Source organism: Radiomyces spectabilis (genome assembly GCF_025331425.1).
Source record: "Radiomyces spectabilis strain NRRL 2753 chromosome Unknown BYT42scaffold_15, whole genome shotgun sequence".
Classification (NCBI taxonomy): Eukaryota; Fungi; Mucoromycota; class Mucoromycetes; order Mucorales; family Radiomycetaceae; genus Radiomyces; species Radiomyces spectabilis.
This window is the reverse complement of record NW_026251940.1, coordinates 182,870-207,928: the sequence shown is the minus strand read 5'-3', so window position 1 is coordinate 207,928 and position 25,059 is coordinate 182,870. Positions and strand designations below refer to the sequence as shown.

General features: G+C 43.9%; 9 protein-coding genes across 9 annotated transcripts; 6 read left to right on the top strand and 3 right to left on the bottom strand.

The window, feature by feature from the left end:
- Positions 1-1,165: 1,165 nt before the first annotated feature.
- BYT42DRAFT_477930 (uncharacterized protein) lies at positions 1,166-1,474 on the top strand (the record flags this gene model as incomplete). The annotated part of the gene is made up of 1 exon (XM_051563650.1): positions 1,166-1,474. A coding segment is annotated over one exon (309 nt), but the record flags the coding sequence as incomplete, so codon positions are not given.
- Positions 1,475-3,165: 1,691 nt separating this feature from the next.
- On the top strand, positions 3,166-4,283 carry BYT42DRAFT_549552 (carbonic anhydrase; the record flags this gene model as incomplete). The annotated part of the gene is made up of 5 exons (XM_051566082.1): positions 3,166-3,484; positions 3,553-3,720; positions 3,804-3,899; positions 3,967-4,141; positions 4,217-4,283. The coding sequence occupies 5 exons, from the start codon at positions 3,166-3,168 to the stop codon at positions 4,281-4,283; spliced, it is 825 nt and encodes a 274-aa protein (XP_051419032.1).
- A 793-nt stretch (positions 4,284-5,076) lies between these two features.
- On the top strand, positions 5,077-5,861 carry BYT42DRAFT_586557 (uncharacterized protein). Its single transcript, XM_051570075.1, has one exon. It carries the CDS (start codon positions 5,307-5,309, stop codon positions 5,604-5,606), a length of 300 nt encoding a protein of 99 aa, XP_051419031.1. The 5' UTR covers positions 5,077-5,306; the 3' UTR covers positions 5,607-5,861.
- Positions 5,862-8,466: 2,605 nt separating this feature from the next.
- BYT42DRAFT_129126 (uncharacterized protein) lies at positions 8,467-11,684 on the top strand. Its single transcript, XM_051562183.1, has 6 exons — positions 8,467-9,248; positions 9,354-9,465; positions 9,531-9,959; positions 10,026-10,113; positions 10,184-10,277; positions 10,338-11,684. Exons 1-6 carry the CDS (start codon positions 8,584-8,586, stop codon positions 11,506-11,508), a joined length of 2,559 nt encoding a protein of 852 aa, XP_051419030.1. The 5' UTR covers positions 8,467-8,583; the 3' UTR covers positions 11,509-11,684.
- A 933-nt stretch (positions 11,685-12,617) lies between these two features.
- On the top strand, positions 12,618-14,227 carry BYT42DRAFT_129112 (uncharacterized protein). Its single transcript, XM_051562182.1, has 4 exons — positions 12,618-12,915; positions 12,981-13,492; positions 13,580-13,924; positions 13,997-14,227. The coding sequence occupies exons 1-4, from the start codon at positions 12,708-12,710 to the stop codon at positions 14,078-14,080; spliced, it is 1,149 nt and encodes a 382-aa protein (XP_051419029.1). The 5' UTR covers positions 12,618-12,707; the 3' UTR covers positions 14,081-14,227.
- BYT42DRAFT_129046 (HAD-like domain-containing protein) lies at positions 14,011-15,557 on the bottom strand. The gene is made up of 9 exons (XM_051562181.1): positions 15,486-15,557; positions 15,252-15,410; positions 15,111-15,195; positions 15,024-15,054; positions 14,849-14,963; positions 14,661-14,777; positions 14,453-14,603; positions 14,246-14,373; positions 14,011-14,174 (listed from the first exon to the last, which is right to left on the bottom strand). The coding sequence occupies exons 2-9, from the start codon at positions 15,280-15,282 to the stop codon at positions 14,086-14,088; spliced, it is 747 nt and encodes a 248-aa protein (XP_051419028.1). The 5' UTR covers positions 15,283-15,410; positions 15,486-15,557; the 3' UTR covers positions 14,011-14,085.
- A 497-nt stretch (positions 15,558-16,054) lies between these two features.
- Positions 16,055-17,854, bottom strand: BYT42DRAFT_539671 (kinase-like domain-containing protein; the record flags this gene model as incomplete). The annotated part of the gene is made up of 6 exons (XM_051565528.1): positions 16,055-16,440; positions 16,494-16,735; positions 16,806-17,048; positions 17,109-17,368; positions 17,432-17,585; positions 17,640-17,854. The coding sequence occupies 6 exons, from the start codon at positions 17,852-17,854 to the stop codon at positions 16,055-16,057; spliced, it is 1,500 nt and encodes a 499-aa protein (XP_051419027.1).
- A 1,527-nt stretch (positions 17,855-19,381) lies between these two features.
- Positions 19,382-19,892, top strand: BYT42DRAFT_617936 (uncharacterized protein; the record flags this gene model as incomplete). Its single annotated transcript, XM_051572223.1, has 2 exons — positions 19,382-19,579; positions 19,668-19,892. The coding sequence occupies 2 exons, from the start codon at positions 19,382-19,384 to the stop codon at positions 19,890-19,892; spliced, it is 423 nt and encodes a 140-aa protein (XP_051419026.1).
- Positions 19,664-24,336, bottom strand: BYT42DRAFT_128875 (uncharacterized protein). Its single transcript, XM_051562180.1, has 6 exons — positions 24,117-24,336; positions 23,861-23,988; positions 23,379-23,789; positions 22,701-23,300; positions 20,213-22,548; positions 19,664-20,139 (listed from the first exon to the last, which is right to left on the bottom strand). Exons 2-6 carry the CDS (start codon positions 23,979-23,981, stop codon positions 20,095-20,097), a joined length of 3,513 nt encoding a protein of 1,170 aa, XP_051419025.1. The 5' UTR covers positions 23,982-23,988; positions 24,117-24,336; the 3' UTR covers positions 19,664-20,094.
- Between the last annotated feature and the right edge of the window lie 723 nt (positions 24,337-25,059).

Sequence of the window (25,059 nt, the reverse complement as noted above, 5' to 3'; positions counted from 1 at the left end):
GAGTCATCTGCCATGAAGCGCCCGATGGAGACAACGAAACGATCACGAAAGGAGCCTTGCAGAGTTATGAATTCTTAGGTGCAAGCTGATCGCCTTTAGACCAAGTCCACACGCGCTCCAAGGCTCTAATATCCGACCCACTCGAACGGCAGCGGCGATCGCGGACAGCACTCTTCAGGTCATGATGCGTGGCGTCTATCTTTTCTCTTGGCCAAGATAATTTAGTGTAGTTGTGCAGAGTTTCAAACGCCGTAAACTGACATGTAAAACTACAGGCAGCTGGTACAACGCGTATATTCAGATCTTGATGTGTCAGCACGCAAAAGCTTGAAATACGGGCGATTGATGTGGTTCACGAACGATCTACCCAATATTTTTTTTACTGGCCTTGTTACAGGACCTTGGTTACTCTGAGGGTTCAAATTCCTATTTTTTCGGAAGATGTTGAACCAACGGCATCGGAGTGAGACCTTCATATCGATCGAATCGCACGGTTGCTGACAGCAATATGTACTCAACAGCCTATGCCGCGCTGATCATCGAGCGCATCGAGTTACAGGAAAGTCAGCAGCAGCGCAGCAGCTGTATGATCTCCTTTGAAGCGGTTAAAGGGTGCTGTCACGGTTTGTGCCATTATATACGGTTGTCGGTTGTCTCGGAATTTTTTGAAACGGTTGCATGGTAGCTGCTTTTGTGTTGCTCTGTTGATCGTCATAGCTGTTTATAGAAAAAAAAATACGTCGATATTAACATCGACTTGTTATAGCATAATAATTTGATCAATTGGGATTTCACGATACTTCGAATGCATGAAAAGCTAACGATTAAATAAGGAAACACGATAAGAATATCACGTCCAAAAACGTCTCTGTGACATCATGAAACATAAAAAATCGATGATCATATAAAGCATAACTTGTATGCAAGGGTTGAAAAATGCAGGAAAATTGGCCACAAAGGAAAAAAAAGAAAAAGATCTCTTTGATGACCTTTAATCATGTCGTCTCAACCAAACTCCAGTAATCTTCCACAAGCGCCTAGTGCTGTTGTGAACGTACCAGACGATCCTAATATCTTACCGCATACGCATCCAGGCCCTAACGAGAGTACTTTGAGTCAAGAGCCTAAAGCAAACACAGCTACTAATGCAACTGGATCTACCACATCTGAAGAAGATCCAGAAATAGCCAAAGTCAAAGGCGCATTTTGGCGCCGTGCGGGTCAACTACAGGCAGCAGTTGGCAATTTGGCCGGAATTGATTCATGGGAAACAGCTGGACGATCGACTGAAGGATGGGCCAATGACGTGTATCAAAGTGCTGCTGAACGATCAGCGAATGGTGAACCTAGTCGAGTGCACGGAGAATATAATCGCATGATGGGCATTTTAGAGCAAACTGTCGGTCATATTGCCGGTGATCCCGAGATGGAAGCCAAAGCAGGTCAGCGCACTCGACAAGCAGAAGAGGAAATCCTCAAAAGCAAACAAAATTCCGTGTAAATAAATATGAATAGCCTTTGTAACTTTATAAGTGTGATATGCCATAAATTGTAGTACAATTTCTGTAGAGGGCAAAACAGACGGGAGAGAGAAAAGGTCAAGATGAGCATGCAGTGTTGGCATGATTAGAAGGAAAGTCCTTGATCTCCCAAAAGATCGACCAATAAAACGAATATTTTTCCATTTTTTTCATTTCATTTCAAATTTTTATAAAGAAAACTTATCAGATACCACCAGTCCCGGTGAACCCCCAAACCAACAAGTTGGCTGGCCAAGTTACCAAACTTGTTCCCCGAACCCACCCCCGCGACTGCTGATAAGCATTGCCATAGGCACATGGCGCCACAACCCATCCGAAAAAAAGGCATGCTACGGCGTCAGAGGTTTATAAGGGAGACTTGACACCGAGCCACCTATGAACAACCCACCGATGTACATACGTTTCCCCGACTTCGTGCAAGTTGTGGGTCAGGGTCCCCGATAGTGCAATTTTATAAAAATACCTTCTAATTTTTTCTGGTTCTTTCTTCTTGGACAGTCTTATAAGACTTGCTGCATGTTGAATGAAACTAAGACCACCGTCTTTATCGCTTTTTAAAGCGGAAAAAAGCTGATAAAGCAATCCTCCTCCACTTTGGCGGCGCTTCAAGTTTTGCCATACCCTATCTTATCCAAGGATTTATCAATGGATATCCTAAAGGGCTCTTTATACGCATAACGGTGAGGTACGATAAAGGGTCCGTGTCCATGCCAATAATGATTGAAACAAAGCCAATCAAATTTCGGGTTTTTGGATCAAATATTTCCCTGCCCATGGGTCGTAAAATGGGGACAATGGGGTATGGCTCATTTTTTGGCTACGGACCGTCATTGGCCCTGTTTTTCATTGGTCGATGTTTACTCCTCCGCCATCCCGCCTGCCGCAATTCCCTCACCTTGTCCCTTCCCAAAAGCTTTTCGTTCTGATTCTGATTCCATCCTTTTGGGGAGTCCTCGGATTAAAAATCTAGCGCTTTCATACTGTGTGACAAGCATTTTTATTATCTCTGCTGGGGTCACCTCTTTTTTTTTTGTACATGAATTCATTTTTTGCGTGGCTGCCAGGCCGTACAAGAGAGTCAAATATTTTTGATCGCCGTGTGTTTCAAAAGGCCAAAGAAAAATCTTGGAGCTGGCTTGACAGCCAAGAGCATCGTGCTAACGTACAGACGTTCATTCCATGCTTATGAAATTTCATAAATACTAATCATGTTATTCCATGGGGATTGTCTGGTCTTGTTTGTAAAGTAAATATGGAAGCATGGCAACGTCATGACACATTGGCCAATGCCATAAATAACCAGAGTAGAAGTAAAGAAGCTTTTTCTGTAACCCCGATGCGGACCTTGACATGATTTGTGAAAGGTGTGTCAAAAATCGCCGTGATGGTTGACGAATCAGAAGCGACTCGGAAATGAAAAAAGGCACTCGAGTTACGTCCATCCCGCTGGGAAATTAAAAAATGTGCACAATAATGCGGACGAAAGGATGGGTGCCAGGACCTTGTCTTGCCCCAACCAAAAAAAAAAAAATATTTTTTTTTGGACTCGTCCATTTTTTTTTCTTTTCTTTTTTCTTCTGTTGTTCCGTCTCTTTCTATTGATACACATTCATTTATTGTCAGTATGAGCTCTGAAGATTCGAAAGCACAGGCCTCTGCCCCAGCTGTTCAGCAACATCACCACCATCACCACCGTCATCATGCTTCGCCTGACATTGTTATTGAACCCTTGATTCTGACCTCTCATCGAAACGAAGACAACTGTTGCGATTGCAATGCCCCCATTAGCAATACATCAGCTATTCAAAAGTTTGATGTTTCCGACGAAACCCTTGATGGTTTGCTTGACAACAACCGTCGCTGGGCTGCAGCAGTGCTTCGCGAGGATCCCGAGTTCTTCAAAAATATCGCTATTCGTCAGGAACCCAAGATCTTGTGGATTGGTAAGACAAATCGCTGGGTTGGTCGATCATTTCCTCTTTCAGCTGTCTCATTTTTACCATAACTGTAGGTTGTTCGGACTCTCGTGTGCCTGCCAACCAAATTGTTCAATTGGGCCCAGGCGAGATTTTTGTCCACAGAAATATCGCCAACGTGGTCAACCATTCCGATTTGAACTGTTTGTCTGTGATTCAATACGCCGTCGAAGTTCTCAAGGTTCAACACATCATTGTTTGCGGTAGGTTATTTTCTCATGCGCATGAACCGAAAACGTCCTTCTTGATACTCATTGTGTTTCGTATTGGTACTCGGTATTCACAGGTCACTACAACTGCGGTGGTGTCACAGCAGCTTATGGCAAGGAGCAGTATGGTTTGATCGACAACTGGCTTCGATCCATCAAAGATGTCTATCGATGTAAAGTATTTGTAAAAAGCGGGTTAAAAAGAGGAAAGCTGTATACTGACGCATCATTTATTGACAGTGCATGTTGGCGAGATTGAGCCCTTGGAAAGTGATGGTAAGCGTATCCGCAAACTGGTGGAATTGAATGCCATCAACTCGGCCAAGAACGTGTGTCACTCCACCATCGTGCAGAATGCTTGGGCCAGAGGTCAGAAGCTTACGATCCATGCTTGGGCCTACGATATTGAGGACGGGTAAGTGTTTATACATTGCTGCACGGAAAATCGCGTTTTTCATTTGGCTGATAAATCGTCTTATTCTCTTTATAGTATTGCCAAGAAGCTCGACTGGACTGTCAGCAATCCTGAACCCCTTCAAAACATCTATCATCACTAACTGCCTGGCTAAAATTTCATCTTTTCTGCCAACGCTTACTTCTTTTTTCCGCATCTTTGTAATAAATACCTATATTCAATAAAAATAAACGACATATTGTAAAGCATAACGATCTTGGTTCATTGAGCATTGTGAACGCGACTCTTTAATGAGATCGACAAGTATCCAGAAATGAAAGGACATCATCTTGGCATGAATAATGCTCCTATTCATAACTCAATGAATATCGAAAAATATCTTCACTCCCGAGTATCGATTCGTCTATCATCCTTCATATTCTCCAGAACTAAGTCCAACTGAGCACTTCTGGTCAGTTGTCAAGAGCAAATTAGCTCTTGGAAGGAAAGAACTGCTCGTGACTAGAATTAGTGAGGCTTGCGATCGCATCCAAGTGATTTCTTCTCCATTTAAAATTTGTGGTAAGTGTCTCAACAAAGAAAGGCTATGAACAATGCAGAGTATGATAGATAAAAGACGTTTTGGTGGAAAAGTTCCTGCAAAGAAAAAAAAAAAAAAAGATCGAGCATAAAACAACTATTCCCGCGTCTCTGATTGACCGTTGATCAACAGCTTTATCCAACACCTCTGCAACGATTGTGATTTTTTCTTTAGATCAGGTTAGCAAATAGAAGGAAAGCGATATAAATTAGAAATATGGTATATGTCTGCCACGAGATGAAAGACCGCACTCATTATCACCGATGCAACCAACGGCATTAAGAAAGTTCTCATATCTTTGCTCCCCTTTTCCTCAACATAACGAAATTATCGAGACCCGGAAGTAAATTCCCTCCATTACCTTCTCTTTGAAACACTGGTAGAGCCTGGGCTATTTTTTTTTTCGGAATAGAACAGATCGTGGAAAAACAAAAATACACTAATCATACAGTTCCGCAATGATGTCTTCGATCTTTTTGTTGATATAATACCGCCCCGATACCGTCGTTAGAAGCATCTGTGACCACGGTGAGACGGGAGCGTCGATCTAGGTAGCTTAGAACCGGTGCGTATTGGAAAGTGCATATGCCATTCGCCAAGTCCACCAGTTCTCGGCTGTTCAAAGCACTATTGCCAATGATCTTGATTTCTTCTTCGTCGTTAAAAAGATTTCCGATTTCTGAATTGAAGGTAATCACGTTTCGCAATTCTGGATCTTGTTTGGTTAAGCAGATAATATGGGAGACCGTCGTACTGTTGAGGTGCTTCCAAGCCGCGAAGGATAATGTCTCTGTCGGACAGTGCCTCCATGGCGGGTTGAAGAGCGACAATACTTGTAAGGTAGTAAAGAAGTTAATGACAAAACTTCATCATCACCCTTGTTAGATGGGGGCAACCTGTGGATAAGCATTCAGAAGTTCGCCCAGAAAAGAGGTCAGAAAAGAGGTCAACACTTGGTGCTCTCCAATTTTCATTGTGTTCTTTCGTACTCCGCCACGTGAAAATTGACAGTTCCTTTGAGGGTGCGTGCTCAAGCAGCTTTACTGACTAACAAAAATGAAAGACAAAAAGAAAGAAGATGAGAAAAAATGCTGGAGCTCTGACATTATTGATTTACCTGGCAGATTTTTTATACGCGAGATAAGAGTGTCTTCATCAGCCTGGACCGACGATTGATTAGATGGGGTATCTGGATTAGGAAATAACCACACACCTAGTGGGTTATCTTGCAGTATGGTTGAACTTGTGGATATTGATGTGAGAAACCCATTCCTTTTCTTTCACAACCCAAACAGTATTGGCATCCAGCGACCAGGTTGAGCAAACGTAAGTTTGTCCTGTTGGGTTCTGCTGCTTGGGCATCAAGGAATCGGGCGCCAGAAAGTGCAGTTTCTGTGCACGTGAGACTTCCAGGGCAAGCGTTGGTGATGGTGCGTGGTTAAGCATGGAATTCTCCGTTTGCACACCGTTTTTTGAGTTCCCTTCAGCATCGTTAAGATACAATTGCCGCGTTTTTTTAAACTTGACATAATCAACCCATGTCGTTGCAAATGAACACAATTACATCTGAAATAGACATGTGGTCTACATAAGAAGAAAAAGAAAGTGAGAAAGCCAACAAATGGTATTGATGGAACTGATAAGATTCCTACTTTCTCCCACATAAACAACGTCAACATGATGATCTCGCTCTTCGTTTCTCTATGCATCGTTTCACTTTGAGAGGAGTGGCTGATCACATAAATGACAGCGAGCTTCTGTATTCATGTGGAGCCAATCTTCTGCCTTGATTTGCGCTTGATAAAAAGCCGGCCCAAAGCATTCTTCGTCCCCGACGGTTTCATTGTCGGCAATACCCTTACGGGTTCCACAGTCTTATATGCTTGCACCTGAGCCAGATTACACGATCATTGGATTGTTTGACACTGAGTACGATATTGAACTTCCGTTGGTATTCGGCAACAGCGTCGGGAACAGCGGCAGTTGAATTGATTTTGGCGTTGGTCAAACTTGCACAAGATCATTGAAAGCTTCAACAACAGCAGTAATGTTAGAGACTTTGGTCAAGATGATAGTGGTCAAAAAGAAAATAAAGGTCTCAGACTATTCGCGTCGGGTACTCCACATTTTTTGTTAGCGTGACGTCATGCTAATTGATTTTGAACTGGAGTGAACGTTGGAGTGCACCAAGCGCTGGCTTATTTTTAACTCACTAATCAAATACACGCATAAGAAAAAAAAAAAAAAGGGAGAATATCAAAACTCTATACGTACGGGCGATATTATCACAATAAAACCAGGCTGTATCTCCCTCACACTATCGATAAAACATACATCACCTACGCAACATATTGGTAGAAATATTGCCCGAATATATCTGGCATCCCCAGGGTGATTCTTTTTGCGCAGACGCGTTGCACTTTTATCTATCTTGGCCACTGACACCTCCTTTACGTTTAACCTCATCACGAGCGGGACACTGATTCCGCAATATATGCAGCCATGAAAGTAAGTGGGATCCGCAAGAAGTGACACTTGAAGTCCATTGTCAAGGATCTGTCAATGTACTGTTGCAGGGACGAGTTGCAGGTTGATTACCACTGTGGAACCTTTGCATCAGCTTGCAGAAATGCCGCAACGAGGCTCATATCTCATGTCCACTTAAACTTCTAGAAGAGGACGACTTCTGCAAACTTTTTTTTTTCATTTTGTCGTTTTCTTATTTTCTTGCTAGTTTATTCATACGTTTTCCACGGACAATAGTAATAGAAGAATAAACCATTAAGAAAATAAAGTCGTCCTCTTCTTGGCGTCTAATGTGGGCAGGAGCAGTGAGCTTCACTGCTGCATTCGTGCAACCGATGCAGAAAATCCACAGCAGCTTAGGAAACGTGGCAATCAACCTGCAATTCGTCCCTGTAACAGTACATTGACAGATCCTTGACAATGAACTTATAACTTTCTGCAGATGCCACTTACTTTTATGGCTGCATATACTGCGGAATCATTGCCCCGCTTGTGATGACATTAAACGTAAAAGAGGTGCGGCCAGGATCGATAAAAGTAATTTCCAAACGCGTCTGCAAAAAGAATCGCCCTGGGGATGCCAGATATATTCGGGCAAGTGTTTCTCCAATATGTTGCGTAAGTGATGTATGTTTTATCTATACTTGTTGCAGTTGTGTGGAGGGGATACAGCCTGGCTATGTCATAATTTCGGTGTGGTCAGATTGCCCGTGTAGAGTTTTGATATTCTCCCTTTTGTGTGTGCGTGTAGTCGGATAGATCTTTTTTTTTTTTTTCGCAGAAACTTCCCAACGTCTCTCACCTACTCCGCCTTTCTTGTTGAGACACTTACTAAAAAGTAACGGCCTGTCACTGTTCCGGTTTTATAACTATTAGCCTCATGTCCAAGCTTTCTATTTTTAATACGCTTTGGAACTCGCAAGGTGACGTTAGTTAAACCAGTTGCAGATATTGCACCAAAAATTGATGTCTGAGGGTCGCCTTAGCTGTACTGAAACTATTGCGGGAATTCTCTTATCTGACCAGACCATATCTCATTTCAAATATCAAGGAAGACGCAATTTGTTGTAAAGTTGATATCAGTTTGCTGTCATTTTTGTACCAGTCGTAAATCTTTGCAGGATCTTTTCTTCACTATTACTTTTTACTGGTTGGAATTTGGCAACAAGTATGGCGAAATAAAATTAGGACCGCCGGTCTCCTGCAAATGGTAAAAATCTGAAAATTCACTTCTTTGCTGGATGGGCTGTGACGGCTCTTTGCTTGCAATTAACTTTTTTTTTTACATTTTTCTTTTTGGGTGGATGTGCGCGACTTTTTGCGGGACGATTTTATTATGGCGCCAAAACGAAAAGGAACCAAAGAGCCCAATCAAGATCGTCGATCCAAGGCTTCAAAACAGTCAAAGGGCCAGACATCGAAAAGTGAGCAAGGGAGCGATGAATTCAAATCCCACATTCCGGCTGTTGAACTGTCAAAGGAGGTAATGGCAGTTGTCATTCCAACAACTTCGACTTCAAAAAAAGCAGCACCCGTCAGTGCACTCGCAGCCCGGAAAGCAGCAAGAGCAGCAGCAGCGTCAGCGTCAGCAACCTCAGCAGCCCCGGAACCTGCAACAGAAAAAGTTATCAAAACCTCGGCAAAGGAGAAATCAAAATCTGCCCAACGCCCGATCAGCGCCTTGGCGGCCAGACGTGCTGCCAAAGCAGCTGGTGCTTCTACTGCAACCGCAAGCCCGAGCCCCGAGCCCATTGACGTTCAGCAGGATACCAGTGACTTGCATCCTGCAGACGACGAAGACGACGCTAATACAAGTGACGAAGGAATGCCATCACCTGTGTCAGTAACTCGCGGTGGCGAATCTGAGCAAGACATTGTCATGGCTGACACGGAACCGGTTGAAGCAACACTTGATATGGGCGCCTCCTCTTCAGAGGACAATAAATCACACAATACAGCCATCACACCATTGAAACGTATGGAGCCAAAAAAACAAAGGAGGTAAAAAAAAAAAAAAAAAAAAAAAAAAAAAAAAAAAAAAAAAAAAAAAAAACCGTGTGGTTTCGATATTTTGCGTGTCATTTTCACTCATTCCATCCAATATAGTTTATACTTAGATCCACACTCTGTCTCGAGATTCACACCATCAGATACAAATGTGCTGCCTTTTGAAAAGGATGGCGATCATTATCTTTTGCTAGGATTGAAAAGTGAAGAGGTAAGCATATGCGTTGTAAGCAGTTGTTTCGCACACCCGACGACTCATACATATGGATACCGTAGGACATTGTATTTGTGGGTAATGTTCTCATAGCACCCTTGTTTGGTGCCATCACTGTCATGGGTGCCACGTTGTCCTCTCAATATACAACTGCAGATGTCTCCTCCCAAATCTTTGATCTATCATTCTATCCTATCTATTCACCAAAAACACACGCTCTGCTCAGATTGCAACCGATCGATGGATCACAAAAGTCTACATTAACGCAAGATCGAGCGCCTTTAAAGGACAAGATCAACTTGAAAAATATCACTGGATCTTCGTCTCTGATCTCAGCAGTGAAAGGTTTTTCGACGGTCGTCGTCCTTCGAGATATGCACTGGAATGGAATTGCCGATGTGGAGCAGATTCTGCCCATGTTTAAAGGTATATTTGATTTGGATCGAACCAAGGACATGACCCCGTTAAACCATATCCCTGGATTCTACCCGGTATGTCTCTTTTAATTCTCTGACTTTCGGCTCAACGCACATGAATTAACGAATACCTTGTATCAGGTACTTTCCGTCACTGCGGGTCTCAAAGCGATACAAATCCCCGTGTCATGGTCAACACAGACGAAACACATTCTTTCCTCGTCAACCGGTAAATGTTTCACCAGTGAATTGATTTCTTTCTGTGTATGCAGTCCTTGACCGAAAATATTGGTTCACAGATCGACCTAAACCAGGTGTGTCTGTTGTTTGTGGCAGTCAAAAAATGGGCAAATCTTCTTTCGCTCGGTACCTCACAAACAGATTACTGGATGTGTAAGTTTTGATTTTCGCGACAGTCAAATAGCAATGGAGGCTCACGTTACATTCTTACAGTCACCGACGTGTTGCATTCTTGGAAGCGGATCTCGGCCAAACCGAGTTTACCGCACCGGGAATGATTGCATTGCATGTATTGGACCAGCCCATCCTCGGTCCTCCCTTCACCCATCAACACTGGAAACCAATGAGAAGCTATTTTATCGGCTCCACTTCTCCCAAGGATGATCCCAGTTACTATATGGACTGTTTGACTGAGCTGCTTCAAATCTGGCGATTCAACTTTGACAATGATGCAGCAGACCAAGAATCCGAAAAAGTGCCTCTTGTCGTAAATACCCACGGATGGACAAGAGGTTTAGGCTATGATCTGCTCCTAAGTATCATTCAAAAAGCGATACCAACCGATATCTGCGTCTTTCAATCTTCCATTGCGTCGCGCAACCTCCCCGCATCGTTCACGACTTCAGTTTATCATTCGGACAACCCAATGGCAACCGTGCAATCACAGCCACCGACATTACATTATCTGGAAAGCGCCGTGGCTTACGGTACATTTGCTGACAAGTATCACGGCGCCGATCATCGCAACCTATCTTTGGTGTCGTATTTCCATCAACAAGTAACCTCTTTTTACAAGCCTGGCCAACGGTGGTGGGATTTCCGTACTCGGCTAGTTGAGAAGGTGCCTTGGTCTGTGGATTGGCGCCAAGGGTTCAATGGGATCTGGGTTTTGAATAACGATGTGCCTCTTCGCGATTTGCTGTATACACTGAACGGAAGCATTGTCGCTCTTATCGGTGATGTCGTGGACGGCGAACAAGTAGACGGACCCAATAACCAAGTGACCATTCAGCCAAGGGGCGAGAAAGCGTCGATTGAACTGCCCAAATACTACTCGTCCCTCGATTATCCTCCGCCGCCTCCTCAAGCGACCACTTGCCACGGCTTGGCGATTGTGCGAGCGATTGATCCCTCACGACATGCCATGCTTTTGCTCACACCGCTCCCTGTTGAACGATTGAAGAAAGTGTCAGGTCTAGTGAAAGGCGATATTGAGCTGCCGATCTGGTGTATGCTCGATCATCGCAATGGAGCTGGCGGTGGTATTGCTGGTGTTCCTTGGCGGCAAGTTAGCTATGTAACGGTAGAAAATGTCGAAGGAGTGGGAGGAGGTGCCATCCGAGTCCGTCGCAACTTGATGCGTCGATCGCAGATCACTTTGTAGATATAATTGCATTTTCATGTATTACACTCAGTAGAAAAAAAATTCCTCCATTCATTGAAACGTTATTGTAATTTCGCATCCTTCATTTTCTATCAATACAAACAAGTGACATTCTTTCTTATCGGTAAAAAATTGATTGCCTACTGGTTGAAATAAACTTCAAGGAACTTCTTTTTTTTTTGTGATTTTTACTCCTCAACAGCAGATTACCTCTTGTCGACCATGTGTTTCTTCTTGATATCCCTGAACAGAAAAAACTGGCAATTGTTCCCTCCAAAAAGAAAAGGTGTCAATCAAGTATTAGGCTGATGTTCTGAAGGGCAGACGGTGACAGCTACGGTGGAAACAATTGCGGAAATGACGGATGGGATACGCACTTGAGAGAACCAATGGTAACCCGGCCGGATGAGATCGACAAAACCCAAATCAAATACTCACTCCCTACGCTTTTGACTTGATGCCCGCGAAATAATAGAAAGAGCCAATAGAGGGAAAAATCCGAGCTTGTTTCCCTGGGGTGCGAGTTTAGAAGGTTCGTGTTGATCAGTTTTACGGGGCTGCGTTGAACGACATGAAACAAACGAGTCAGCGGGGAAATGGACGGCCCTTTGAACTGGGAAAGCTCCGTCCATATCATTTGTGTAACAGTTACCATCGAGACCGATCCGATATATCGAACATGTTTCAACCTTGTCATGAGTCCTCGTCTGCATGAGCTCAACGACAATTGCGTGTCCCTCAATTCGGCTTTGCTGCAAGTGGCTATGATCACTTTCAGAGCCTCCATGGCATGGTTTATATCGCTGCCTTCATTCGGTCGACAGCTTGTGTCCGGTCAAGATTAGCGTATCCAAAATGCAATCAGATGTATCATTTTTCTGTCGTAGCATTCCTTCGACAGGCAGCGTGATTTGATAGGATGGATATTATCCTCTCAGCGAGCGTAGTGAGAGACAACTTTATTTTTTTCGTCGCGAAATGACACGAGAAAGTCATCGGGTCACTCAGAACATGTCATTGGTTCCCTACATCCGTGCTAACATTCAGGGGCTAAACCGTAGGTGAACAATAAAGATGAAGGAGTCAGGGGGAATCGATGCTCATGGACCGCTCTATCTCTCGTACGTAGCTCCTTCTTCTCTTTTTCTTTTCTTTTGCCGGTTGTTCGTCAAAAAAAAACTTATACAATAGACTTTCTCATGGATCCATCGGATCGAATCCATCTTGGTACGCTAGTGGCAAAACTACGGTCAGATAATGACAGACGCCGATATACCCGACTACTTGCTATTTCACAAGATGTACAATCACGTATCAGGGAGCTGCAGCGCAGTCAACACCAACAATGGACAGCGTATGATGATGAGGATGATAGTTGGATCGAATTGTATTTTCCTTTGAACAGTGGTAAAAATCATTTATGCGAAGCACGAATTGCATCATTCAGTGAATGGCTTACACAGGGTATTTAGACACGGGAACCGCTGCTGACACCTACCAGCCAAAACTACGTCCGCGTATCCGTCTCGCTGAGCGATCACACAGCTTGCGAAGAGACATAGATCAGTTATCAAAGCAATACTCTACCCATTTTGTATTTTCACGAACCATGCTGATACCCGCTCCAACTTTGCACCCATCGATATCAACGCAGCACACTGCTTGCTTTGAGGATATCGAACGATCTTGTAGTCCTGGCTTACCATGCAATTCTCTTTCAACGTCACCTTCAATGCGCAGCGAGGTGTCGACCGACTGTGACTCGTTATTCAGTGCCGTCGAAGGAGCTTACTTGTCGGATATTTCCGCAAACAGTAGTTTTATTCCTCCCACTGACTCTTCCCTATTTCCCTCCTTGACTGTAAAGATATCTGGCAAGCAAGCAACGGATCGATCCTTCCATCACCAACCACTTACTCCTCCTTACACTCCACCTGATTCACCACGAGACTCGTTACCTTGTTCAATCACACACATACAAAAGGTGAGAGCCCCGAAAAAAACCATTCGCCGATGGCCCTAATAACATGGTATACCGACTCATCATGCATCGATTCATGGTGAATTGCAGAAAATACAGGGTTTGAGAGGATTATTGACGCGAAGTTTTATGCTGAACAACATCCTCGTTTATCCCCACATCAATATGGCCCCTTTAGAACCCAGCAATTACCAATTTCAGAAAGCCATGGATGTGTCAACCCACCAGCCAAAAGCGGTGCTGAAGCTGGCTCTCAGCAAAACCATTCCGTTGGCTGAAGAAGAGCATTTGAGCTGCTATGGATTCACTTTCTCCACACCAAAACAAAAATCGTCATCCTCAGAAGACTATGTAGCCTCCCTTTCGCTGATACCGAATTCGCTGGTCAACATGGCATTGCTCAGTTGGACAAAACACATGGGTGACAGACTTCCAGTAAATACTGTCTATCGTGGCTGAGAAGTGGGAAGCTGTCAAACTCACATTTTTTTTTTCGCAATTTGACAGCCCTTATCTGATGTCTCCCATATCTTTCGATTGGGTATCAAAATTTATCTTGTTTATAACGATTCAGGCTTCCGCATGACATAATATGCCTATAGTTTCGCAGCCCCGCTTTGAAGATCCATGTTGACCAATGCTTCGAGCTGTTGGATGGCTTCCGCCGATTTCCCGAGTTTGACCTCTATATTGTATCATAATTTGTATCAATATTATGCATCTCTTTTGCTGGTTCTTCTATCGCATATCTCTTACGGATGGTCGTCATGCCCAGCTTTTTGGCGGCACGCAAGTTCATGCCAATGTCATCCAGAAAGATGGCTTCGTTTGGTGCTACTCCAATCAGGTCGCAAGCATAGGAAAAGAATTTGGGATCGGGTTTCCTATTGGCAAGATAAACCGTCCCGATGAGAAAGAGTTACATAAAAAGTTACAACCACCACGGCCATCGACAGATTATACCTTAATCCAACGAGTCGTGATTCGATAAAATAATCAAACTGACTACGTAGACTTTCTGGAACAGAGTTGCCAAGCGCCTTGGTTTCTTCCAAGTCGTGTTCCGGCAATTCAAAATTGTTGGTTAATGCCGCGATCGTTAGCTGCTTATTCTCTATGATGTTTGATATAAATATCGCTTTCGGATCAGCTAAAGCTAATAAATTGCTACCTTTTAAGCGTTGGATGGCCTTAAATACTCGTTGATCAATAATGGATGTTTCAATCATCATGGTGCGAAACAATTCTTTCCCATCAACAACTACATCCGGAATATGTTCAGGTACAGCTATATCGGAATGGGAAAAAAATAAACTCTCAGTACGCAATAGGCAAAGTATTAAAGTAAAATATACAAACGTTTCCCTGCTTTCTCAAGATAAGCTTTGTAATGGGCCTTGTTCGAAGGATGAGATAACTGATCACCAAAGGCTTTGTAAAAGTCATGCAACTTAATTTCACCCCGCTCTAATTGCTGATCAGAATTTTAGTATGTCGGGAATGCAGACAAGCATTGGATCATATGGCGGTATACCTGAAAAGCACCATGTTCACCTTGCTGTACACTAAAATCCCAGAGTGAGTCTTGCTGTATGATCTATTGTCGTCTGCACCGACTTACATGGCGACATTGATGTAATTCCTCGGTAGCCCGTTTTCCTGTTCGAAGCGATGAATCCCCCGCATGGGGCTTCCTACACATACACCTCCTTCGAACACAGTATGAGCCATGGATACGCGTGACGGCACAAGCTTACTGTACCTATATCGAAAATGACAGCCTTGAACTGCATGACTGAAAGGAATGAAAAAATTTGATCTCCGTCCCTCTAAAATTTCTCTCGAACATGGCGCGGATTGAAATACTGCAAATCTCGTTACTCAGCAAAAAAGGCGTGCGACAAACACAGACAAGCCGATCCTGCGACCGAAATATATTTACCATCAAGCATTTACTTTGTAATGTAACTATCATAGTCTTGGCAGATGCGCTTACTTTTTGAATAGAAATAAAAGCTACTGTGTTTTGAATTTTTGTCGGTTCCGCAATTGGGACGACAACGGACTGGTCGCCTTTGTTACATATCAATAGCGCGGGACATTCACTTGGTCCAAGCCGAGTCAAAGATATACGATAAATATTGGTTTTACCTTAATACGTATAAAAAATGTGATAAAGGGTGATTATTACTGCCCTAAGTCATCACAGTCAATGGGTAACCTGTATTTCAATTTTGCATCATCTCTTGGGGTATCTGGTGCATAAGAATCATCGGTTTGACGTCTGACAGTGGTTGTCGAAAACTTGTGGGAGAAAAGATGGGACCTGAGTGGAAAAGGAGTTGTTGCTATGGAGGATCATACGGCCCTGAAATATGCTAACGCAGATAGGGCTTAACCTTGTTACATTACCGAATATTCTATTAAATTGCAACCATGTGTGTAAAATTAGGAAAATTACAATACTTTATGACTGAAGCAGACAGCTGGCATTGCTTCTATAAATATCTTGTATATACAGTGAAAGTAGCAAATTGACAAGTTGGGGCGAGAAAATGATGAGCTTCATTCCCGCTGCTGTTCGTGCCTTAATGGTAGATGTTTAAGGGTAACGGATCGATCGGCTCCGTAGCTAACCGCTGTGCTACAGCCAGTAGATGTGTCGTGTGGTTCGGGCGATTGAGGAGGGGTCCATTGAATATCGCGCATAGGCGTCTTTTCGTCAAACATTTTTGTATGAAATACAGGATCAGAGTTGGGTCGCCGAACATTCAGCAAGTCATCGCCAGAATGGACCGAAGCATGAGAGGATGGAGGTGTATGAATGGAAGTATGTAGTTGACTGATAAACGGATGATTTTGTGCCTCCTCTGGTGTCGGACGAAGAAGGGGATCAATTTGCAGTACATAATTCAGAAAATCGAGGAGCAATGCCCGATGTCCCATTTCTACTCGGTTATTCGCCATTTAGTATACTGATGTCGCTTCTCTTGCAATAACTTACCCCTTTCTCTCTCTAATGAACTCATGTGCTTGCGCATCGGATATTTGAATATCAGATCCGGCAAGTTGGTAGAGTGGAAGTAACGTTTACTTGGTTTTTCCATCTTTTGAGTTTCTTCTAAAAACTGTTGTTTGCTTTTGAAGCAGTACTGCATCGATGTCGATGGCGAGTGCTCGTTAAACATGGCATTAAAATATAGCGACCCATTGCTTCCCTCTTCGATCATGTAATTCGGTGGTAACCTGTAGTTGGAAAAATGTTCAGCACTTTAAAAACCATCCTAGATGGGTGGTAGCTTCTCTTAAGTCTTACCCTAATGTTTCGATGATCCGCGATAACTGATTGTACTCTGAGCTGCCTGGAAATATAGGAAGGCCGAGATATAGCTCAGCGATGATACAACCAAAAGACCACATATCAATCGCCGTGGTATAGGGCACACCCAAAAGCACTTCGGGAGAACGGTAAAATCGGGATTGTATATATGCATACATTTGCTTGTGTACAAAGCACGAGGAACCAAAATCGATGACTTTGACTTTGGGTGATGTAAGACTACAAATCGGTAGGTTAAAAAAATAAGGACCGGTGCGCTGAGAGGATTCGTGATACTACCTTTCAAGAAGGATGTTCTCCGGCTTCAAATCACAATGGATAATCTGCGCTTTTCGCAAGACAACAAGTGCTTCCAACAACTGAGATGCAAGGATCCGTATAAAGTTGACGGACAAGCCTCGAAACGAATTTTGCCTCATCAGCTCGTACAAGTTGAAGGAGAGTAATTCGAATATGAGGCATAAATGATGCTTGTGCACAAAGGAATGTTGAAGGCGAAGAATATGATGCTTATCTAGGGGATCATAAATAGTATTCAACTGTAACAAATGTCAGCATTCCCGATGATGCCCGAATTATTATTTTTTTCCTTGGCCGCTTACTTCTCGTAGGATATCCACTTCAATCAGCCCTTGTCGGTAATAAGCTGGCTTATTCTTCACCACTTTGACGGCTACGATTTCTCCGGTAACCAGGTTGCGGCACTTTGTCACTTGTCCAAAAGTACCAGAACCTAGGATATCCAATACAACATATCTATGGTGATATTAGTATAAATACAAAGCAAACCGGATCTCAAGGGTAATTTACCTGTGTTCACCTTCTCCCAATATGCAATTGACGTAGAGAATGTAATCGCCATGCTCGTTGTCTTCTCCGTCGTTTTTAACGCCGTGACTAGGTTTGGTCAGAACTCTTAGAGGCCGAAAGCTTGGTTCATAGTGGAAATCCGGATTACTTTGGGCGAAAGTATGGCATATATCGATGGTGAGCTTTCGCAATATCCTTTTCACATTTTGCTGCATATCACGTCGCTTTTTGTCAATACTCCGTTGTTGGATAGTATCTCTCGGATATCTGGCATGCTGTCGTTCGCAAGTGTCCCCTGTTTGCGATGAATCCGAATGAAACGCAGAACCGTCGTCATGACCCTTTACTTGTGGCACATGCCAATACTTTGGCAAGGACGGTTGCTCGGTATGGGTATGGCATGCTTCTGTATCGGCTATGGGGATGGTGTGTGTTGAAATATGCGAAGCATAATTCTGGTGATATCGGGATTCCATATCCAGGCTACAGATGATATCAACTAATGATGGTTTGCTGGCAAGATTGGAGGAATAGCTAGGCTCAAATAAATGAAAAGATGCAAGAGAGCTTAATATGCTGATGAAAGAATTCATGCCGGCCGGTAAAAAACTTTTTTGTAAGGAAAAAAAATTGATGCTGGTTAATGCTGGGGTTTGAATCTCTGTCAAGGGGCCTGCAAATCACAAATCCTCGAAGCATACAAAGCCAATGTGAATGCTTTTCATAAAGTACGACAACAACCGAGACTTTCCAAAAGCTGCTTAACGGAAACGCAGTATATTGTTTAATTCCGTTGCTCTTTGTTTGTGATAGTCAAGCAACTAATTGCCTTGACTACAACTTCAACAGTTGATTGGTTCATGGATATTTTTTATTGCTATTTGTTTGATGGGTTTCAGCGAACCTCTTGTAAATTTACGGTTCCCGATAATATGTGACAAGGGTGGAGATCATTGACGGATGTTTCCCGATCCGAAAGGTCGTCTTTACGGCTGAACCCAATAATCAGTTGACATTTGAGGAAGCGACAGGTATAACAAACTTTGGGCATAGAACTGGCAATGGCTGGATTGCCCTCCCAAGAAAATCTCTGTGAATGCTTCAAAGATCCGAATGGAGATCAGACAAATATGCTCATTGATTACATCAGCCTCTCTTAGTTATTCTTTGTTGATTCATTTGTCCAGCGGATCCAACATGTTGAGTCTTCACATTTTAGCATGCATAATGGCCCGCTATTACGGAACATTATTTTCTTTTTTGCCACCGACCGAGAAAATAAACAAGTGAGGTCTGCTAATTACATCGACACAGTGAGGTATTTCATTTTTTGGATTCCTCGACCTACCTAATCATTTTATTCTCGATTCGCAGTTTTGACACCACATTGGTACACAGACCATAGTCTTCCTCATTGTCAGCTAACGGTTCTGCATGCAAACCATTCGTACGAGTTGCACGAAAATGTCTACGCCAGGCGCGCATTTCATGCCAGTGATAGATCAAGGACTGAGCAGGGGCCTCCCAAAGAGAATGCCAAAAAAAATGATGACGTCGTGAGCAAAGATTTTTTTTTTTTTTTTTGGATGCGAACTCTGAGTGTGCAACCTCAAATTATCCAAGCAGATGATCGGTCCTACAAAGGACTCCACCACTGTCATTATCGCTACGTATCCCCAGTCCTTCTTTTACCTAATATGCGGTTAAGAATTCTTATTTTGCTACTATTCATTCTGATATTTATGGCCATTCTGGGCTTCACACCCATTAATCTGGAACATCGAATCAATGACAAGGTGCTCCATTTCACTTCATTCTTGATTCTCGGCACATGTTTATACTTCTTGTGGAATCTGTCTTACAAACGTAATCTCACGCTGGCCTCCCTCATTTTGATTACCATGAGTATTGGCAGTGAATGTATACAGAGTTTTCTTCCGGTGAGTTGAAAGTGCCGCGACCATTACTTTGATCAATAGGCTAACTTGTTCAAACTCCCCCATTCCCCATGTTGCTCCGCTTTTGCAGTATCGTACTTTTGATGTGAATGATATCATTGCCAATTTGTTGGGTGGAGCTTGTGGTGTCGCTTGTGCATTTTTGGCAGATTATCTCTTTACATCCAGGCGGGAACATCAACGACGATGGGGCGGAAAACGTGAAGCTGAGTATCAACGGGCGTTAATGGATGAAATCGATCTTGATGAGGAAGACCAAGACCAACGGAGCCGTCACGGTGCATATCAGGCGTGAAGCCAACTAATACCCATCCACAAACATCCCTTTCCTTTCATACTTCACAGTGTTTATTTAACGCTATTTTTTTATTTATTATTTCCAGCAATCTCTTGCACTTTTTTTTCCTCTTTTAGCATGCAAAATAGTTTTTTGTAAAAATGATATCCTACTTTTTTTATATTGACAGATGTAATTGCTAATTGCCATTCCCATAGCTTTAAAACAGAATATGAGAGGCTACGATACGTTGCAATTCGAGTTCCTGAAAAAAAACGAGTGGGCAGGATTGTTAATCAAACAATTTCGTTATAACCATCCGTCATCACCATGCTTACCTCGTCCACCAATGTTTCATTGTGTTGAGCAATAGGCGTTTGTGGTACGTACGGCTGTCGCTTGGTTGCACCGGCGAGCAACAATGGGTGAACGCCAGGCTTCTTTTTGGAATCCTGGGTATTTTCTTGCTGGGGAGATGGGGTCGGTGGAGGTGACAGCAGTTCCTCCGTTGATCCTTCGGTGGATGGTGTTAGATGCGTGATGTCCAATGATTCTGAGCTTTCATTACTTTCTGAGGCAGTGATTGGGGTATATGCTGTACCATTTTGTTCGCTTGGTGGTTGTGGGGCAGTATGCTTTGCTTGGACCTTCTTTGGTTGACGTTTGACGGCAAAGGATCCATCGGTTCGATTCCAGGGATGGAATTGGTAGCCACCGTCATCTTCCCATTTGGATTTTTCGCGTTGCTGCAGGAAATCGACACCGTGAGTGACCAGCAAAAACAGATCGTCCAATTCGGTAGCTTCGCTTTCGTTATTACTCGCCATAGGATGAGGCGCTTCTTGTCGTGGATGCGGAACGGAGGATATATCTACAGGTGCAACCACGGCTACAGATGTGACCGAGGGCGTTTGCGTTTTAACGGACTTGCTAGTTTGGTGACTATGACAAGAAGGTGCTGGAGAGGATGCAGATGTGGCTGCAGATGCGCAGCTGGATGCAGTGGAATGAGAAGAAGGAGAGGAGCTGATGGTCGTCTTTGATACATTGGCAAGAGCGGCATTAGGTGAATGCTCAGCACTTGGAGCAGTTTCCAATTTGGGAACAGATAATGCAGCCGGTGATGTTGTGTGACCAGTGAACTGGCTGGAATCATGATGAACGGTAGGCTCTTCGACCCCTTGCTGACTGTCGATCCACATGGCATATTGCGCTTGAATATCTGACAAAACCGGCTCTGAAGGCATGATGGCAGTACTTGTACCAGAGATTGGAACGGCGGGGGCTTGTACGGGTGCCGCTGCGGGAGTGGCTGTGGACGGAGGGATGCTTCGGTGACTTGCAGCAGTAGAGACTGGGTTCGTCTCATGAGCTGATCTCATACTGCTAGAGTCCGATAATGAATCATCGTCGTCATCTTCATCTATCTGAATATTGGTGGCAGCGTCAGGTGGAACATCTGATAATGATTCATTATCGTCTGTATCAGAGTCAGAATCGGAGATGGATGCAGTGGATATTGCTCGAGAAAGAGACGACAGGCGCCGGGTGGGAGGCCCTAACTCGGACATGGTGGTCCGTGTATCACTGGGTCTTCTAAGTTCGGGAGTCTCGGACGAGAGTATAAGCTGGCCGACACTTCCATGACGTACTTGCTGTGAGGACGGAGACGGGATCAAGTTGGTAGAGGGGGAATTGATTGCTACTGCTGGTAACGGAGTACATGATGTGGAAGTAAGACTACCGTAATCGGTTCCTGGTGTATCCACGCCTCGAGTACTGACGGTGATGGTCGAGCTGACAAAGGACGATCCCGCTTGCGGTTGCAGCGGATGAATTTGATGTGATGGAGACGGCGACGGTGATAACAGTGGCGAACTTGTGGGCTTTTTGGGTTTAGCGCCCCATCCCATCAATTTCTTGAGCTGCTGTCGAAAAGAGGAAGGCGTCGAAGACGGCAAAGCCGCATCCTTCTTTCTCGACTCGTCCAACGGACCGGGAGATGTAGGCGAATAAACCGACAGGTTGGATGTTTTGTCCATGGTACTATCAATGGAGATATCGGAGCCGAGACGATCGTCTAGAGAAGAATTGATGGAAGAGTACCGATGCGCAATGGAAGATGGAGGAGAAAGACCACCGTTCAAAGAGGATGAAGATGAAGCTTGAGTTTTCCTGCTAGAAAAAGCTTGTTGTCCCTGAGTGGGAGATAAACTCCCTGGCTGTATCAGGGATGATTTGCGCTCTGTAGACATATTGGTTGCTGAAACTCTCCTGTCTTCTGCCCGTGGATGGCTATGGAACAGTACACTTGGACGCTGATCCTCCGGATGAGGGGAGACCATTAAAATGTCGATAATGCTGGGTCGCCGATCTCCGTTTGGCAACGGCGCACCCAAATGTTGCTCGGATGGCTCGGAAGGATCGCGATGACCTTTATACGACAAATGCGGGTGAATACCGTGGTTATTGCCTACCCCTATCAACGTTGGGGGTTGATGTTTTTTTTTCTTGCCCTGTCGTGAACGCTGCGATTGTTCGTCTTGCGAAGTCATTTGATATACGCGACGGATGATAAATAACAGATCACTGGTCACCGGTCCATTTGGCAAAGAGCAAGACCGTTGCTGCTGAAGCACAGTGCCCATGGTATCATGGGGATGCAAATTAGTCTCTAAATAAAAATAAACATTTATGCAGAGGGGTAATAACATGCACGTCAGGGTGGGTTTAATTTATAGCAGCAAATCAAAAATAGAAGCGAGTTTTTTTTAGCAACAGGATCAATGAAAAATACACCATCTTCTGTTCGTCGCTTGATTTTACCTTTCCCACCGCATCGCACGGACATTCTGTATTTCGCCCACTGTGAATTGGAAGTGGTTGTCTCGTAGCCGTATGCTTCTGCATCAGGAACGTGAAACTTCCCCAATGCTGTATTGATCACCATTCCAACGCATGATTCTTGTCGTACAGGGATAATCTTATCAATGCGATCAATATCACTGTGTGTTGATACCAATTTCTTCTTCTTTCCAGTGGCCGGTGTGGGGTTGGTCGTGAATCCGTCCAACGAATGGGCTGATCCCGCGTTCGCGTTTCCTGAAGGGGCATACGTCGTGGAGCCATCGTCAGGATAGAGAGACACTTTGATATAGATCAACCCCTCCCGCTCGTGAGCTCGTTTGATACGCCGATGCAAGTAGAAGCGAATCATCGAATCTTCGTCATGCAACGTCGGTTCGTGGTTACCAAAACTGCTCGATCGAGCGCGTCGGATCACGGGCGTTCCTTGGTCTGAGCGTGCGGCTGCTTGCTGTGAAAGGTGGTGAATATGAACTGTCGAAGGCATCGGGGTGGTCAATGAGTCGGTCAACGTCTTGAAAATGCTCAGTGGCTTATCCTGCGATGAAAGTATACAATCGTCTATGGGTTTGACAAGAGTATTGAATATCACGAAACGGGCCTATCGATTTTTTTATTTCCATCTGTGTGGTCTCTCACCTCCATCGGTGCCTTGCACGGCCAAATAATATTCAATGGTTCCTTCTTCTCCCGCAGCCGTATACGACGGGATGTCGAATCGTGCAACCGCTTGTTGCACCAATTCCTCGGCGGTACACGAGGCCGGTATGCGAAATGTGTGAAACAGCGGATCTTGGCCAATATTGCCAGCAAACACTCGTATTTCTTCAAGTGGCTCATGGGCGGGATGGGCCATGATGGGATCGACCTCGCTCTGCGTAATGTCCAGATCTCCATTTTGATCGTCCGTGATCATGATTTTAGCACTGTCGTTCGTTTCAAAGTGTTTTTCTTGCCATTCTGTCGAATGGCGTTCGTGTTCTTCCGTCACGTCCACTTGCTCACAAGCGTCTTCGAAATCATCGTCTTCCACATCACTCGTGTCGTTTCCTTCAATTTCAGACTCCAGTTCGTAATGAATAATGTTGTACAGATCATCTCCTGAAGCCATGGTCACTGACTTTTTGACTTTCCCTTGCTTTTTCTGACTTGCAGCAAAGTAATGTAACGAATCTTCCTGCAGGGACGTAACAGCCGTGATTTCCACATTGCGATGCTTATTGAGTCGTGCCAGACGCTCATAAGGTGTCTGTCAAATCGAAAGTAAGCATATCATCCAACACAAAACAACAGTAAAAGGAGGCCGTCATTTACGTCAGTAACTTTAGGGGAATTCATGGCACATTTCCTCGTCCTCAGTTATTCTTATATACGAACCTCGATATTTTCAGCCGGTATATAACCTATCTCACTGGTTTTCAACACTTCAACGAGCCACCAATACAGGTTTGTGTCTTCCATGAGAATGAGAGCGTCGCCTTTGACCACGGACGTTTGACCTTCCACAGTCGCAGTAAAGGTATGTAGCGCATATACTAAGCTGAAATTGATATTCTCGTCAGGGATACTGGGAGAGGATGACAGATACGACGAATCCTCCTCGATAATTAACTCGTCATCATCGTCGTTATCGAACTCGTTTCCTTCATCGTCATCGTCGTCGTCGTCGTCATCAAAAGTATCTTCATTGAAGCCGCGGGTCTGTATTCTGTGAATATTCCAGTTGGGGTCTTGTATGGATACAATATCATCACATGTGTTGCTTGATTGTAAGGTACGTTGATGTGCGTTAACATAATGATCAGAATTAATTGACATTACAACAATGAAGACGAGAAGAAAATGGAGTGGAGCAGAACTTTTTGGAAAAGAAAACGTGTTAATACGAATCAAGCGAATGTACATCTGTATCCCTATTTCTGTCTTTCTTTTGCTTCACGACTTGTTCTTTTTTGATGATCGCCCCCTCAATTTTTTTAATGCACATCATAAACAACCATTGAAATTGCAAGGACTCAATATTTGAAGCTTATCTTATTATGGATGCGGCATCTCCTTTTTTTGTTTTCTTTTCTTTTGCTTTTCATATTTTTCGGTTCAAAGCTTTTTTACCTTTTTCCACCTGTGCATATCCCAATGTTACTTGGTTGATAGCGTGTTAATATTCGCGCATGCATTTTCAACCGCGCAATTCTGTTATCATTTTGTACATGGTTAGATCGTCGACTGTGTGCATAAGCATAATTTAGTTTTAAAGTTGGGTTTCTTGTTAATGTCTCCTGGGGACGAAATTGGTGCTCCTTTTCTTTGTTTTCTCTGA